This window comes from Alosa alosa, chromosome 7 (assembly GCF_017589495.1).
Source record: "Alosa alosa isolate M-15738 ecotype Scorff River chromosome 7, AALO_Geno_1.1, whole genome shotgun sequence".
Classification (NCBI taxonomy): Eukaryota; Metazoa; Chordata; class Actinopteri; order Clupeiformes; family Clupeidae; genus Alosa; species Alosa alosa.
The window spans coordinates 21,228,877-21,246,662 of NC_063195.1; the positions used below are offsets into that span (position 1 = coordinate 21,228,877).

At 40.7% G+C, this 17,786-nt stretch overlaps 1 protein-coding gene across 1 annotated transcript; it reads right to left on the bottom strand.

Annotated features, from left to right (window-relative positions):
* Positions 1–7,813: 7,813 nt before the first annotated feature.
* On the bottom strand, positions 7,814–13,410 carry LOC125297894 (microfibril-associated glycoprotein 4-like). Its single transcript, XM_048248449.1, has 5 exons — positions 13,308–13,410; positions 9,675–9,890; positions 9,365–9,461; positions 8,671–8,838; positions 7,814–8,313 (listed from the first exon to the last, which is right to left on the bottom strand). Exons 1-5 carry the CDS (start codon positions 13,341–13,343, stop codon positions 8,048–8,050), a joined length of 783 nt encoding a protein of 260 aa, XP_048104406.1. The 5' UTR covers positions 13,344–13,410; the 3' UTR covers positions 7,814–8,047.
* Between the last annotated feature and the right edge of the window lie 4,376 nt (positions 13,411–17,786).

Sequence of the window (17,786 nt, forward strand, 5' to 3'; positions counted from 1 at the left end):
GCTCCCTAACCTTCCCTTGAAGTTTTTGTACACCCAAATGAGCAGCAGTGTTAACATTGTGTAGCTGACTGAGCACCATAGGCACTAAGGACTGGGGCAATACTATTTGGGTCTTTGCTGACCACCCTAGTTTCGGGGGCAAGACCCTAACCAGCCTCTCTCCCTGTACCTGGTCCCAAACACGGCCATACTTTTTGAGAGAAGGATAAGTGTCCCACACACCCCATTTATCTGCTGGCTGGCTTTTCACTTTGATCAAGGTTTTTACATCTGGGTCATTATGTTGGGCTCTTACTATCAGGTCATCCTCTGCCAGGGGATTCTGTACTATTTCGACTGGCTGGACGGAGGCTCCCCCACTCTGCTCTATCTCCTGTCTATCACACTGTTCTAGGGCACAGACCTGAGGTGATGGTTGTATTCCTACCACTTCATCTGGGAGCTCCAACTGGTCTCCTATGTATGCCGGAAGTCTTGACAATGCATCAGCATTCATATGAGTTTTACCAGGCCGATGGATGATCTTATACTGAAATGCAGCCAGCTGTTCAAGCCACCGTGCAAGCTGTCCCTCTATACCTCGGAAATGATGCAGCCACCATAGAGAGTTGTGGTCTGTTCTCAGGAGAAACTCTCTACCGAGCAGGAAGTGCTTAAAGTATTTGGTAAATGCCACTACACTCAGGAGTTCTTTCTTAGTAGTGGCATATTTACGCTCCTGCTTAGTCAAGGCTCTACTTGCATAAGCCACCACCCTCTCCAGGCCATCCACCTCTTGAGACAAGACAGCCCCTATGCCGATGTCGCTCGCATCTGTATCTAAAATAAAGCTTCGCTGGGGATCAGGGTATGCCAAGATGGGTGCAGAGATCAAACAAACTTTTAATTTATCAAAGGCCTTCTGGCAGCTTTCATCCCAATAAAACCTTCTGCCCTTTTCAGTCAACCTGTGCAATGGCCTAGCCCATTCTGCAAACCCCTTAACAAATCGTCTGTAGTATGATGCTAACCCCAGAAAGCTTCATACCTCAGTCTGATTTTTGGGAGTAGGCCAGGTTCGCACAGTTTCTATCTTGCCGGGGTCTGCCATCACTCCTGCAGCTGAAATAACATGTCCAAGGTAATGAACTTCGGTAGCAAAAAGGTTACATTTAGAAGGTTTCACCTTCAAATTAGCCATCTTCAATTTAGACAATACCTGGCCTAGCCGCTGAAGATGTTGTGTAAAGTCCCGCCCAAAAATGATGATGTCATCCAAATATACCAGGCAAGTAGTCCACTGCAAATCTGCCAAAACCAAGTCCATTAATCTTTGAAATGTACTAGGGCTGTTAGACAAACCATAGGGGAGCACATTAAATTCAAATAGACCTTGTCTGGTTGTAAAAGCAGTTTTGGGGCGATCCTGTGGGTCCATCTCGACCTGCCAGTACCCACTGGCAAGGTCGAGAGTAGAAAACCACTGGGCACTGTGCAGGCTATCGAGGGCATCATCAATATGTGGGAGGGGGTAAGCATCTTTTCGAGTGACCTCATTCAATTTCCTATAGTCGACACAAAATCGTAACCCCCCATCCTTTTTTCTCACCGGCACAACAGGAGCTGCCCAGGGACTGCAGGATGGTTGGATGATGCCGCTCTCTTGCATCTGCTTAACATGATCTGCTACCTCTTCTTGTAGAATCAGGTGGGTCCTACCCAAGTCAGAGCTATGTTGACTAAAGACAGAAAGATGTTCTCCGAGAAGTTCTCTAATGGTTTGCAATTGTATCAGGCTGAAACCACGGTCTTTGAGCCCAAACTGTGTCAACAGTGACTCCGTAGTCAACTGTGACCCTTCCACACCATTTGCGATCGTGCCATTTTCCCCCACTACAACATCTGTGTGCAGGGTTCCCACAGTCATTCCCTTCCTTAACATAAGTTCATCTTCTGTTACATTAAGCACCCTGAGTGGCAGAACACCATGATCAACTCTACACAGAGTCCTTGCTATCAAGACGCTTACTGCTAAACCAGTTGAGGGCTCCAACATTCCTTCGAGAAGCTCCCCCTGTGCCCCCTTAATGCTACCTGGGACAATGAACTCACTCCTTGGCGGGACAGTTACATCCTGCTCAATAACCACGGTTCGAGCCTGATCAGTTGAGTTACTGAAAAATAGTGGCAGTTGTTGGCCCATAATACGGAAACACTTCTCCCCAAGATTAATCACAGCCCCAAATTTAAATAAGAAATCTGTACCCAGTAATATCTCATGCCAAGGGATATCAGCTACTAAAAATTCTGTGACAAGTGTAAGAGAATTTAGTTGACATACAGTAGACCACTTTCCAAGAATGTTCATTTGACCTCCGTTAGCAACAGACACGGTTCCAGAATAAGGCAACAGATTGGACCTGCCATTAGTAGCCTGCCGATAAAACTCTTTGGACACTACAGAGACCTGGGCACCAGTATCTACCAGCAAGTTACAGTTTACCCCCCCCACTTTAGCTGGTAAGAATACCCCAATACCCTGGAGCCCACAAGCAGCACTAATTTGTAGGCCAGATGAAAGATCAGAGAGGGGAGTGAGCATTCCGCCCGTTCTACTCACTCCCTCTAGTTTCCCTGTAAGTAGGGGCAGTCTTTCTTCATGTGCCGAGTACAGCCACATTCCCAACATGCATCAGAGCGGTCCTTAGGGGCCCCACTAGTGGTCTGTGTCCCTGCTTTTGGTGCTCTAGATACAGTAGCATTGTAAGTTATAGAAGTAGAAAGTTTATCCACCGTGAGTTTTAAGGTTTTTACTTCTTAACGCAAACTCTCCACAGTCTGTAACAAAATTGTCATTTGGGAGTCTTGAGTAGTGCTAGACACTCCACGAACCCTGGCATCTGCCCCCACCTGGCTATGTTCTAATTCCCGAATGAGTTCTAGTTCTGCAGCCAAATTGACAGAAGCTGGTCAATTTGGTCAATGTGGCTGGTTTGGAGCTACGAAGCTGTATACGCAGTTCACCTGCACCAACGTGAGCTACAAAATGTTCACGCACCAAAAGATCTTGGGTGGCGCTATTAGCTGTCGGGTATGCTTTAGAAATTAGCCGCCTCAGTGCATTGCCAAAGTCTCTTGCAGATTCTGATGGTAACCTCCTCCTAGAGGAAAAACTGGCCCGATTCCAATCTTCACTCTCACAAGGATCAAAACATTTATTTAGTGCTGCCTTCAATCTTGTGTAACTGCTCCGATCATCTGCCGTCAAACCACAAAAAACTTCCCTGGCTTTCCCAGATAATAAAAGAGACATAAATTTTAGTTTCAACTCATCATTCCAGTTATTGACATCCGCTGCTAATTCAAATTGTGACCAATCAACCCAATCACGACTCTGACTAGTAAATGTTTCAGGCATGAAAACCGGGCGCACCACCCTGCCGCCAGCGCCCCCTGCCATATCATCAGATCCCTCAGAGCCTGTAGCGCGTTCCATTATAAGCGAGTTACTTTCTCAATTCTAGTATCCCACCGCTGCCACCAATGTTTAGCGCCTAGTGACGCTAGTAACTCCCCACGGTGACCAGCGAATATTGCTGCCACCACCTTTAATTAACCCGGTCTGGTCCGGTCAAAACACTGAGCATTACAGGCGGTCTGAAGGAAATAACAATGATCTTTATTTACTTTAACAAGTCCTAAAAAAGTGGCCCACGTTGGCCAAACAGCAACACACACATTAGGTAATCACAATAGGTCTGAATAAAATTAAGAACACACGTGAATGGGTAATAGGCCTACGTTAAGACAGGCTACAATTCATCAATTCAACACTGCAATAATAAAAGTCAACGCCACATTTCTCCAGTAATAAATACCACGTAGAAATACACTCTACACACTACTAGGCTAGTTACTTAGAAAAACAGGTAGGCTACTTTCAATACACACGTGATAAAGTCAGACGCTAAAAGGAATACACAGCTGTGGTGGCCTTAGCCGAACGATAGTCCAACAACACACACACGCACGTACACACACGCACCCACACACACACAATTACAAAGTTATTAAAAGCGGACTTCCCTGTCCGGGTTCAGTGAGACCCCGTCGTCTCACTGAAAAGCGGGTCGCAAGTGTCTCTGGTCACACACACATTCAGGGTAGCTCGCTGGCATTCCCCTACACTGGATTCTGGCTACCTTAAATCCAAAGCCCCGCTGTCTTCCTCCGGGCCAATAAGTGGTTCCCCGGTATCTTCAGCGCCAGTGGTGCTAGCCGACCACGAACGAGTCCAACCCTCAAGTCCCCAAAGTCCATGCGAACCCAGGAGCTCCCTACGGCGTGATTCCAGTCTCAACCCAAAAAAAACTCAGTAACCCTCCCCCCCCTTAAAACTATCAGTTCATTTGAACACAGCCATTGCTGTTAATTACCAATCTCCAGCACCTGCGTTGTAAGTGGTGTCAGTCAATTCCCCCGTTCCTCCACAGTATGAAAATAAAACACATCTCAACAGATATTATTGCCGAAACCTTTCAGAATTCTTCACTTTCTGCTGACGAAAAAACGAATGTCCACCATGTTTTTTGTGCACGTGAAAAAACGTCTTTTTGTTGTTATGTCACAGGGTGTGAATAGCTCAGCTGTGTGGCCAAGGCTATTCGTACCAGGGGTGTAAATAGACACTCCGATAATTTATCCATATTATGCTATTCTGAGAGGGTGATTTTCAGCCTCATATTAGATGGACAGTTTTATGAAACCAAGACCAAATATGATAAATGGTTAAATGTTTTCTCACCATCTTTCTTTCTGGAACACCATAAACACCATCTGTATTCCTTCCCTCATTTGAACTAATTTAGCTGTGAACAATTCATATGTTGTTAAGTTGTGTGCATTTTGAATATAATTTGTTTAGTTAGTTTAGAATTAACATACAGTATGTGCATGTCTATTGTATTTCTCTGTAGACCACACCGACCCAGACCACAGGTAAAGGCCAAATATATATAACTGATACATGCTTGTTTGTGCATAATCATTTACTAAGTAGTTGTTCTGTGTTTCTGTTTAATGTATCAAAAGTATTAGGTACTATAACTTAAGTACCTTTTTCATTAAATCAACTGTAAATGTACTGCACATGTTGAGATACTAGTTAAGATACATTTTGATTTACCTAATTTCTTGAAATTAGGTCAGACTAGCAGTGTCTCCTTGTGGAATTAGCTTAGCCTACCAGTACATATAGCCTACCGGTAAACAGAAAAAAATCCTCTCGTTTGTTTAAAGGGCATTAGTCTACACTGCAAAATATCTTTAGCCTGTAGGCTATTTTTGAATGAATCACCAACAATGTAGGCTAAAGCAAAGTCCTATTAGATAAGTCCCTCTAGTCGGCGGCCATATTGCAACGCTTTTTGGGCACTTATCGGGCATCTATTTCGGAAATGCGCGTGTGTAAGGATTCACAACACCAAACTTGCTCCTTCACAACACAAGCTGTCTTCACAACACACCACATGTTGAATTTCACACTTGAATTTCACTTGGGGATCAATAAAGCATCTATCTATCTATCTATCTATCTATCTATCACATTATTAGCTCAATGTATTCACAACACAGCACATGATTGGCTCAATGTATTCACATGTCGACGTTTTGTTGCAAAAGGGGCAAGTTTTGAGTGTTGTGTCTCCTCATTAAAAACTCTCTGGCTAAAGTACCTACATGTAGATTAGTTTATCATGTCTTATATCATGGTCTAGGTTGAAAAGGGTGTCGTTTAAAAAGTGATATACTACACCTATAAAATTATTATGACGTTGCTTGACAACCTGAGTTAGTCCGCTCAGCTGTGACTTAACAACCACAGCCTTTGATGCGTCCATTATCAGAAATAAATGGACTTCGCAGAAGCAACCGTCCTCCGCTTGGCGTCGGACAGTTCACGCCTCCGCGTCGTCCATTTATTTCTGATAATGGACACCTCGTAGGGCATTATCCCTTACATATGCCAGAACGAAATAGGCAACGTTTTGGGGAGAAAAAGAGACAGTGAAGGACAGGACAAGGTTTTTATCTTGAAAGGAGTTTTTAAGATTTTAAGAGGAGTTTTTTTTGTCAAATAGACAAGTGGATGTCATTTTGGTTGTCAATCATAGAATTGTAGGACACAGTTCTTGTTATCATGTAGCCTCAACTAGGGTACTCTCCACCAGCTGCTCACTGTCCCTCTATGCTTGCTCAGGCCTACATCTCCTCGTTCAAGTTCAACGAACTTCAACCTGTTGCTGACATAGAGCCTACTTGCAATATTGTATATTTTTGAAGATTTTACATTGGTGTTATTTTTGCATAATTGGCACTAACAGTTTAACACAGTTTATCCACCTCTGACATTTCAGAAATAGAGTTTATCCACCTATTATTAGAGTTTATCTAGATACCTCTCAAAAGAGTTTATTCCCAATTGCAACTTTTAACAAAACAAAATCACACTGTATTATCCACATTTACAATATGTACACATGTACACACAACACTCTAGGAACCATTTAATACCACTATTGTTATAAACATTGGACAATAACCTCCACCACCATAAAACATGTTCTGAATACCTTTTTAAAAAATCTGATACCGCATGGAGCAGTACACTTTACCATGATCAGCAAATTCATAGTTTACCCACCTCTTATTTTACCACTACACCCCTGGATGGTAATGAACACATGCCTAATGATAATTAAGTTAAGAAGAAAAATGTGGCCCATTGTCAATGTGAATATGCCGGAACAACAATAATCTGGAACATTGCTCAAAAACATACCTTGCATATCATTACAGTAGCTTTAGATGCATGTGATGCATGAAACATGTGATTCAGGCAGATCAGAATAAAGAGCTGGAGGCACAAAAGACCCTCAGATCCTAAAGGCAAAATTAATGAAAAAGCAATGGAATGAGACCTTTAACAATAAGTAGGATAAAAGTAGGTTTCCATAGCTGTGTTTTTCTCAATTGCAAATCGGCTCTATGGTTTAATTTTCTTTTCTTTCTCTTTTTCTAAAATAGTCATTTTAGAAACCGCATTGGTAGAAGTGTCAAACAAAACACATACTATGATACCATTCAGTAATGTATCTACATAGAGTATCCATCTAAGATCCGCTCCTTAGCTTTGTACAAGATTTTTCAATGTCAGATACTCCAGCCACTCCAGTCCTCAACAGTGACAGCTTGGGAATGGACATGTGTGTGTGTGTGTGTGTGTGTGTGTGTGTGTGTGTGTGTGTGTGTGTGTGTGAGAGAGAGAGAGAGAGAGAGAGAGACCATGTACCTACCCTAAAGGTCAATATGAGTTTTCCAAGAGGAAAATCCATTTCTTTAGAGAAAAATAATTTAACACACACTGTTGTATTAAGGCACAGAAAATAAACATAAACAACAACATAAACATATTAGTGTTTTTGTTAGTTGACCCCTCATTTTCTTAGGTTGAATTTGAACGGGCAATAAGCCTCAGATGCTTATACACATAATGTCAACAACCATTAACCAGAATCACTTCTCAACTTTTTTACTTGTATTTCTTGCACACACACACACACACACACACACACACACACACACACACACACACACACACACACACACACCTTAATCCCTGGAATGTTGTTGTATGTCACGCAGTTGGCAAACAAACAAACAAAAAAGAGAATGTATCGCATTTAATGTTTTTTGCCACAGTCTCACAATATGAAAATTTTTAAAATCATGTTGGTGCTAACTTCTGCTAAGAGAACATTTTGATCTGGCAGAGAGAGAGAGAGATTCCATTACCAATTACGTTTCAGATAGATACCCTCTTGATTTTCATCTTGCTGGACAAAGAAAAAATAGGTGGAATTTATGAGAAAGTAGCACATTTAATGCCTTTCATTTTGCCATTGTGTTACAACATGAAAAAAATCAAGTTTATGCTAACAGAACATTTTGATCTGAAAGAGAGAGAGAGAGAGAGAGAGAGAGAGAGAGAGAAACATTACATTATAAATTACGCTTCAGAGAGAGACACCCTCTTGATTTTCATCATGATGGACTTTAGAGAGTAATAAGAGCCTTTCCAGTGGTGCCAATTGATTCCGGTACCATACTCCACATCTCCCCTCCCCTTGTACAATCCGTTGGGGTTGGCGTAATATGGGCAGCTATAGAACCAGAAGCCTCCATCATACAGGTCTGCACAGTTGGAGTAACTGGAGTCTTGGTCTTTGTCGTAGGTTGAGAACTTCCTCCCATTCACATAATTTAGAGCATCACCTAAAAGACATGTTTACAAAACTCATTTTTTGTAACGATAAGACAGACTGAATGGCTATGGGCAAGAGCTTTGTAGTTAGTCCAGCTAGATGATTCATTGAAGTAAGTGAATTCGCTTTCCCACATTTAAAGAAATTTCATAGTAAAACATAATTGACTTGTCAGCCAGTGACAATTACACTGCGACATAAAAAAGTGCTCAGCTAGGTGATTCATTGAAGTAGGTGAAATTGCATATCCATTCCTACATTTAAAAAAAAAAGTCATACACTGTGACATGAAGAAGAAAAAGTGCTCAGAGGATATGTCATGTTGATGAGAGAATGCTTTAGATCATTCTGAAAACCCCAAACTCACCCGCTCCACCGTTGATGTATCCGCCCAAGTGAAGTTTGTAGCCATCGTCCTCCGAGTCAATGGAGAAGGACAAATATCGGGCATAGACACTGCCCCCCTCCCAATCCTCCATGTCCACCTGCAGCTCATACTTACCCCTCCAGGTGAGGCTGAAAATAGTCTCCAGACCTGCAGATATGATAACATTTATGTCTGTCAAGGATTCAGAACCGCTGACTTGATTTAACAACTATTCTTGTATTACCCCAGAAACTCCACACAGAGTTTCCTTTCTGTTTGGGGGACAGGCTGCCCCAACTTAGTTTGTTTCCAGTTTTCGGAGCCTAGGCTTCCTACAGAGACCTGTTCTTTTTTACAGTATACTCAAGAAATGGGCATCTAGCGAATCCTGAGATGTTTTTGTTATTGGCTTGAAATTGCGTATGGTCATTGACTGCGCCTTTAATGTGGCTTACATTTGATTGAATGCATGTATTTCAGATGTTACATGGCACGCCAGAGATTAATGTCAGTACAATCAGTACCGATTTACTGATTCAGTTCAGTTAATAAAGATGGAGATAGGAAAACAGAGTATAACTGAGAAGTCTGTTTGCTTCTGTAGGTGAAAGTGTCAAGCAAATTCCCCTAGGGGGAGCCAACACAAAATATTCCCCTTGACCCATTCAGAGAGTGAGAGCTGCAGTGTGCTTACCCAGCCAGTACTCTCCGTTCTTGTTCCCAAAGCCCTCCTTGTAGTGATCCCAGGGCTGGTAGAAGTTTACAGTGCCATCCATTCTTCTCTGGATCACCTGAAGAGGCCCACCATAAAAGTGTGTCAATCTTGTTTTTCACATTTAGTGTAGCCTACATATACAATAGGCTAAGAGATAATAACCAGGAGTTTATTTTTAAGCTACTGTATACAACCTTTAAGCTCTTCCATTTTGCATTTTCCATTTCACACCTCCTTTTTAATCCAGTCAATTGATATTGCAACTGATTGTTTTGAAAGTTTTACTGACCGTCCACTGTCCCTCTTTGTGATTCTCATCCTCTGTACACCCCATGTCACAGTACACCTCCACAGGCTTGTCCTCCGTTGTCGGGTAGATGGTGTAAACCCCGTTGTGCACTGACCCATTTTGGAAGATGTCCTCACAGTCCAAGGGCAGCAGGCTTCGACCGACGGGGTGGGAGTTCACCACCAGGGGGAGCAGAAGAGCTAAGAGGCAGCAGAGCTGCAGGGAAAGACAATAACAAGAAAGAAGCGGTTGGGAGAATGAAGCTGTATTTTAGTGTTATGATCACTGTACGTACACACGGCCGCCGACTTGAGCTTCCAAAGATTCAGGAAGTCATTCATTTTCAATGGAAGCCGGCTTCTCTCAGCTGCCAGAAGCGGCAAATCCGTCGGCGTCGCGTTTTGGGCGTCTTGAGCGACTTGAGCGTCAAGCAGAAAGTTGAAAGTCAGTCAACTTTATGGTAATGAGCTATGACGCGGTTCAGCGACCAACGACCAGCAACCAATCGAATAGAATAAAGTATTAGGATAGAACATGATCAAACGTAAAATGTTGTCACGTCAGAGCTGCCAAAGCTTCCAAAGCTTCCCTATACTTTTTTGACAAGCTTCCTTGACAGGGCGACCAGAGCTTCTTTGGAAGCTCAAGTCGGCAGCGGTGTATATGTACAGTCACAGATTCATATAGGCTATTTGTGTTGCATGCATGTGTGTGCATGTGTGTATCTCCAGTCAGGTTTATTTGACAATGGCCAATTTAACATTTTGCCAAACTATAATTAACTAACAAAATAACTAAATAGCATACCCAATCGGTAACACACACTATTAAGCATTTATTAAGCATTATGTGTTCCTCATTTGTAAAACATTGTTCCTATATTAATTCTCATTAGTTATCATGGTTTGGATAAAAAATGTCTGCTAAATGAATAAATGTAAATGTAACCTTTACACACCATGGAAAGTCCTCAGTTTAGATGAGCTCACAAATATCCTTAACTTACGTCTTGCAACTCTTGAGTAAACCATAAATTATATTATTAGAAAGTGGCTTACAAAACTTGTATCCACATCCTAACTAATCCTTACTGCATATGCTTACCATAAAACTCCAAATAATAGCCCAGGCTTTTATTTTCCCAAATCGCCAAACTGCACCGGCTAGTATTAGAGACAGGCGTCTATATGAGACAGGCCTTTAATTCCCTTTACACAAAACTTTTCCTTTGCAAAGATGGAAAATATTATCGTATTAATTATTTCAAACACACTGAATGTCTACCCATATGACTAGGCTATCCGATGACAATTACGGATGATCATTCATTTTGTGTTGTTCATTGAGTGAGATAAGATCCAAATAGCGGGGATAACCAGAACAGATGAAACACGTTTTTTAATCAAACGTAATTTACAAAGAGATCATATCACATTTTCAGCCCTGACCAAAACCGTTCAAGAATTATTTATGCAAAAGTGGAACATGCATAATGTTTCATTCTCCCTCCTTTTTGGCACAAATGAAACAGCATGAGAGAGCATGAACCATATAGTTTCTCCCATATTTTATTTGGCAAATTCGACAACAGTCAGCTTACATTTCAAATCATAGCATACCTCTTTCTATTTATTGCTATGGCGGTACTCATTTAGAATAAAGAATAATGTTTGTGAACCCTTTTGTTTTGTTGTCAGCATAAATACAAGCTTACCATCGGCTTCTCAGCAAATTTGAAACAAAAGGGATGAATTGAACGATGTCGAAGTCGGACATATAGGTATAGTTCATATTGAAAAAAGTTACTGTATACAATTTGGAACTCTAGCTTTTCCCCACCGCAATCTTTTAATGCCATATGATCATAACTTTAGCGTGCGTAGTCTGCACCATACTGGCTTAAACAGACGATCTGACGGGTTTCAGAAGATTAAATACAACCCGAAACTAAAAAAACAGACAAGGCCTCTATTTGAGACCAGCCTTTAACCCAAACCTGTAGCCACACCAGATGATTAACTCATTGAATGCCAAGCTGTTTTCAGAAGCTTTGTCCTAGAGTGCCAGCAATCTAGACCATTGTTGATGATTTTTGTACAGCCACAGCATATTCTGTGTTATAGCTATGAACACATACAATGGCTCGTTTAAAAGGTGAGACTTTAAGCTCTCAGTGGGTGCAAACCGTGTATTTCTACACGCCTCTGTTCCTGAGAAATCCCAAGATAAACAGTGGCTAGTTTTCATCAAAATCGCTGTTTTTTTCTAGAAATGGAGATATAACGTCTTTCATGAAATATGAAGTGTTGCCTGTAAACTTTCCGCGAAGTGATCAGCGAGACCTGGCGAGACTGCCACCTAGTGATAGACCCACGAAAATGGCCTCGTTTTGACCTGACGTGCATGCGTCACTGATTCGACCCAAAGCGGCAACCGAGTTATGATAAAATGTCCAGATAAAATGTCCAGATTGTGCGTTTTCATGAGTTTTCGATCGTCATATATTTATTTCCATTCATCACAGAGTTCCCAAAATCACATATAAGGTGTGTTAGAGTGTCTAGTTTCGTAATTTAAAAAAAAAGCTAAAAACGTAATATTATGTTTTTGGCACTCAACGCATGGGAAGGAAAAACTTAATATTACGTTTTTGGCACTCAATGAGTTAAAAGAGACAGGCGTCTATTTGGGACTCGGCTATTACAGTAATCATTATGTTTTATAAAGGCATGCATACATGAAGGTGAAAATAGTTTCTTAATCATTAACACACCCATTCTAATAAACCAAATCTTATAAACCACAGACTTCCTTAACAACGGTCAAATAATGGAAACAAATTATTTTTGCATAATTTATTAAAGCAACACCAAAGAGTTTTTTTGTACCTTAAAATAATCTTTCAAAATTGTTTCAGTGGTTCAACTTGTACAGGGTGAACGGCACTTCTGCATTCGCTTTGCGACTTTTTATCGGCTATAACCGCACTATGCAAGTTTGCTAGATCGGGTAACGGATCTGTAGTCGATAGAATGAGACATGCAAATTTGACTTGCTTCTGATGTTGCAATGCATCATACTTTCATAAAATCATGCATACTCTACATTGTCTGTGGACATGGTTGTTTCAAAAGCCGGTGCTGGATAAACAAATAGCGTGCGTGCGACAGGAAAAGTGCTTTGGTGTTCAAATATTCAAAATATATAAACATATTTTAGTATGTCTATAAGTAGGCTATATGCACTATGAACAAACTATATGTATAAATACTTGACTAATGAGATTTACTGTAGGAACACTGCTTTACGAATGAAGAACATTTAGTAATAGTTAAAAATGCTTAATAAATACTTAATAGTGTGTAGCTATTAAGAAGTGTTACCACTCAATATCTTACTGTTACTGGTGGTTTCCCTTTTTAAACTGTTTCTCTTTTGTAATTTATTATTCATTATAGTATAATTTCATGTTTTTACAATGTTTCTTTATGTAATATTTTGCACAATTTGGTGTTACACTGTCTTGAAAACTATGTCCTAATGCTGTGGTACCCTGCCATTTTAAATTTGAATACATTTATTTTGATTTTAACTGAATACAAGATGTAGCTTGCAAAACAAGATGTAACTTACCATGTTAGATGTAAGTTTCTGGTCACTGAAAAACATGTACTATCTAATGCCTTGGTAGAAGGTCTTACTTGTTTCCTAACTGCAGAATGAGTGATGATTCGGATTTTCGCTTTAAATACAAGCTAGAGCAAGTAAAAAAAAAAGAAAATCTGAAAAAAAAAAACAGAAATAACAAGATAAACTAGTTAGTGATGATGAGATTGTGTCATGTATAATATGTGTGTGTGTGTGTGTGTGTGTGTGTGTGTGTGAAAGAGAGAGAGTCTGTGTGTCTGTTTTAAATGCAGGGAGCATTTAGGCCAAGTAGGTTATAGTAACAATAACCCGCAAACATTGCATTACAATTAGTCTTAAAGGAACACGCTACCGTTTAATGAAATTGGGTTATTCACCGTCTCCCCTAGAGTTAGATAAGTGAGCATTTTTTTTTCTCCATGAATGCATTGTCTTTGTCTGGAAGCGTTCCCGCTAGCTTAGCATAGTGAGTGAAATCTCTTGTCGCCGGATAGCATGTCATGAGTAAAAGTGAGCGAACAACAACAAAAAAATTCCCTAATTACTTCTTGTGGCCTGCATATTCACAACGAGTACAAATGGCAATGCAGATTTAGACGAGGAAATTTCCTATAGGCTTGGGACCATATTGGGGGGAAGCACAGGCAAAGCACTTTTGCTTGGGCACAGAAGTCGAGGAGTTATGGATACCTCTCAACTGTCATGCTTGGTGCTGCAGGCAGGCGACGTGCTAGTCCGCTTATTTTTTTGCTGTAGCATTTTCGTAACAACATATTCATTTTTACGAGACAAGACAACAGTTTGTGACAAAATGCGAATACACTCTTGTAATAGGGCTTTAGAATGAATAAACAAAAATCTATGACTTAAACGTGCAGTCAGCTATTATGCAGGAAGTCGTGGAGGTTTATGTTTATGTTATTTTAAATGTATTAAGTCAGAAAGGGCCTGCACACCTTGGAAACATTTTTTGGAAGTAAGGGAAAAGCACAATTTTAAATTTATTTGCACTTTTTCCCCCCAAAACAACGTACATAATATTTTATGCAAGGACCAAACAAAACACACCAGAGATGTAGGCCTACTGTAACTCACCCCTCCCTTTAGTATTCCCAGAGAAACTCCACACAGGGTTTCGTTTTCGTTTGGGAGAAGGGCTACCCCCACATTGTTTGTTTCCAGTTTTCGGAGCCTATGCTGCCTACAGAGACCAGGGACATGGTTTTCGGTACCCATTTCAAGTTTTTGTGTGAAATTGCACAGCACCTGCTTCAGAGGCCACTGTTTCCACCTAGTTTGGCCTATCATCAAATGCTTGACCTCTTTGGAAAGCTCAGACCCTGGAGTGTCTTGGGAAATCATGAGAATAACTGCAGTGTACTGACACAGAGTTACAGAGGCTAGAATATAGTTTTTTTTTCTGCTGGATTACAAGCACCTCTAAACTGACCACATTTCAGCCCTCTAGGTCACATGACTTAGAAACACAACTGAGGCCTAACACCAGGTCTTGTGAAGCTGTGTGTAAAAGTAGATCAATTTAAAATGAAAATATGAGTATTTTAGACCATTATTTGCAAAGGTATGCTCATGTGTTTTGTAAAATGCCCTATGGAAACTCCCCATAGGACTTTTGGTTGCCCAAAATGCATACTGACAATCAAAGGCTTACTGCATATGAACCCCTTTGTGTAGATCTTGGTCTCAAATGAAAGGTAACACTCTGAAGTTACATGCTCACATTTGGATTGTATCTCAGGGTCTCTGGTATGGAATGACTACGCTAAATATGGAATAATTGCACAAAAATATAAATCTTTGCCATTTATATTTAAATTCAATTAGTGTGTATACGATGGACTATACATCTTCACAACTTATATTGGATGAAACAACATGGATATTTCATTGCTCTGGGTTCTTGTGGACATTGCAAGACCCAATATATGCTGCATCTACTTATTATTAGGATATACACTGCAGCTAGAAGGTAGGGAAGCACCAAAGGGGGACAAGGGCATTTTTGATTAAATTTCATGCTGATATGACTGTGTGCTGTCACTACGGTTGAGTGTGCGCTCTGACTGCCATACCAACGGGCCTGGCTCTTTGCCGTTGAGGTCAAGCTGCAGGATACTACCCCAGAGACCTGAGTTCGCGACTGGGAGGGGTCACTGCTCTCTCCCTTCGCTACATATGGTGTCAAAAGTGGGATGGCCTCCCCTGAGGTCATTGGAAGCTTGCCCAATGTGTGAGCTATATGAGGGACCCACAGGATAGGTTGACCCTAGTGTGAGGGACCCCAGAGATGGATGATGTGTGGGGCACCCTGGGATGGGAGAAGTACAGCTGGTGGTTGCCTGAGGGAAGCCAGTGTGCGTGAACCGCTTTGGCAAGCTTCCCGAAGGGGAGGGCAGTGTGACGGATGAGTATCCGCTCTGACTGCCATACTTATGAGCCAGGCTCTTTGCCATTGTGGTCAAGCAGCACATTTAGTACATTTAGGGTTCACGACCGAGAGGTGTCACTGCTCTTTCCCTTCGCTACACTGACCATAATCTGAAAATCCCCTACAGTCATTTTGTTATATAATTTAATAGAAAAAACACAAAAAACAAACATTATCACAAGAAAGTAACATTTAGTATAATTCCTAATTCCTAGTTTTACTCCTACGTCTACCAAAGATCTTTCTCTGTGTCTATAGGCCAGTACTCCTCATCCTCTGCCCCTGTGTCATATGGTGTCCCCCAGGGATCCATTTTGGGTCCAGTACTTTTCTGCCTGTACATGCTCACCCTAGGTAACATCATCAGAAAATTCAATATTTCATTCCATTTCTATGCAGATTACTCCCAACTGTACATCCCACTTAAATCCGCAACTCCATGCAACATCTTTTAGACTGTTTGGAAGAAATTAAAATCTGGATGGCTAACAACTTCCTTCAGTTAAATGATAACAAAACTGAAGTTATTGTTTTTGGGCCTTTAAAATCCAAAAATTCCATCCCTGTCAACCTTGGTCCCTTGCCCCCTATGTGAAATCCCATGCACGTAACCTGGGTGTTATTTTAGACTTAAAAATCTTAACCTGGACAAGCACATCTGTTAAAAACACCAGTTTTTATCAATTAAGAATAATCTCCAAACTCAAGTCTGTTCTATCATACAACGATCTGGAAAAAGTCATCCATGCTTTCATAACCTCCCGTCTAAACTATTGTAGCTCTCTCTACTTTGGTCTCCCTCTGACACCGGTGGCACGGCTTCAGATGGTCCAAAATGCAGCAGCTAGGCTGCTCACCAACACGAAAAAGCTTGAACATATATTACACCTGCCCTATAGCCTCCTTGCACTGGCTTCCAGTCCAGTCAAGGATACAATTTAAAATACTGCTGTTGGTCTTTAAGACTCTTCATGCTCTGGCCCCCAGCTACATAGTTGATATCATTCATCCCCATGTAGCCCCCAGGTCCCTCAGATCCTCCAGCCAAGGTGTCCTCCATGTCCCACGGTCCCGGCTTAAGCAAAAAGGTGACAGAGCCTATTCTGGTGCTGGCCCTCAGCTGTGGAACCAACTGTCACTTGACATCAGAAATGCCCCTTCAATCACATTATTCAAAATCAGGCTCAAAACGCACCTTTTAATATTGGCCTTCCCGGTGATTTACTTGTCTTACCCTGTTATGTCTGTAATTAAGTGTTGTCTGTTGATGTCATTTTAGCTTAAATCATTGATCTGTATGTGTACTTACTTATCTATTTTATTTTATTTTATCTTATTTTATTATTCTTTATGTACAGCACTTTGGTCAGTGCAAGCTGTGGTTAAATGTGCTCTAAAAATAAACTTTACTTAATTACTTACCCAAGTAACCCAGCACCGGTGTGTGTTGTTGATTAATACTAAAAATGTGGGTAACACTCCATAATAAGGTGCCATAATAAATAGTAAACTAGTAATTACCTAACCCTTTGTTAATATTTGTTAATTGTAACTAAAATATCTATTTGCCACAAGTTAATAGTTTTTTCATCATTAATTAAATATTAGTTGTTTGCATAAAATCTGTATGTTAATGTTTTAACAAATCTATTAACTAATATTGTATTAATATGTGTTAATAGTTAACTAAATGTATTTTTGGCACTAATTAACAGTTATTTCTTACATCATTGTTAAATGTTTATTTACAAACTATATGTTAATAGAAAAGTTAATGACTTATTATTATTTAACTAATTGTTATTAAACTGTGCTTCTGCCTATCCCAATATGAACCACTCCCCATGGGACCCTTACAATAGATAGATACTTTATTGATCCCCACGGGGAAATTCAAGAAAAAAAACACAGAGCTACCTTGGCACGTTTCCACTCTTGTCGGTGCCGGAACCGCTTGCAATAAAGTTGGTTAAGCTTAATTAATATATTAGTAGTATATAGCTATAAGCGTGGGG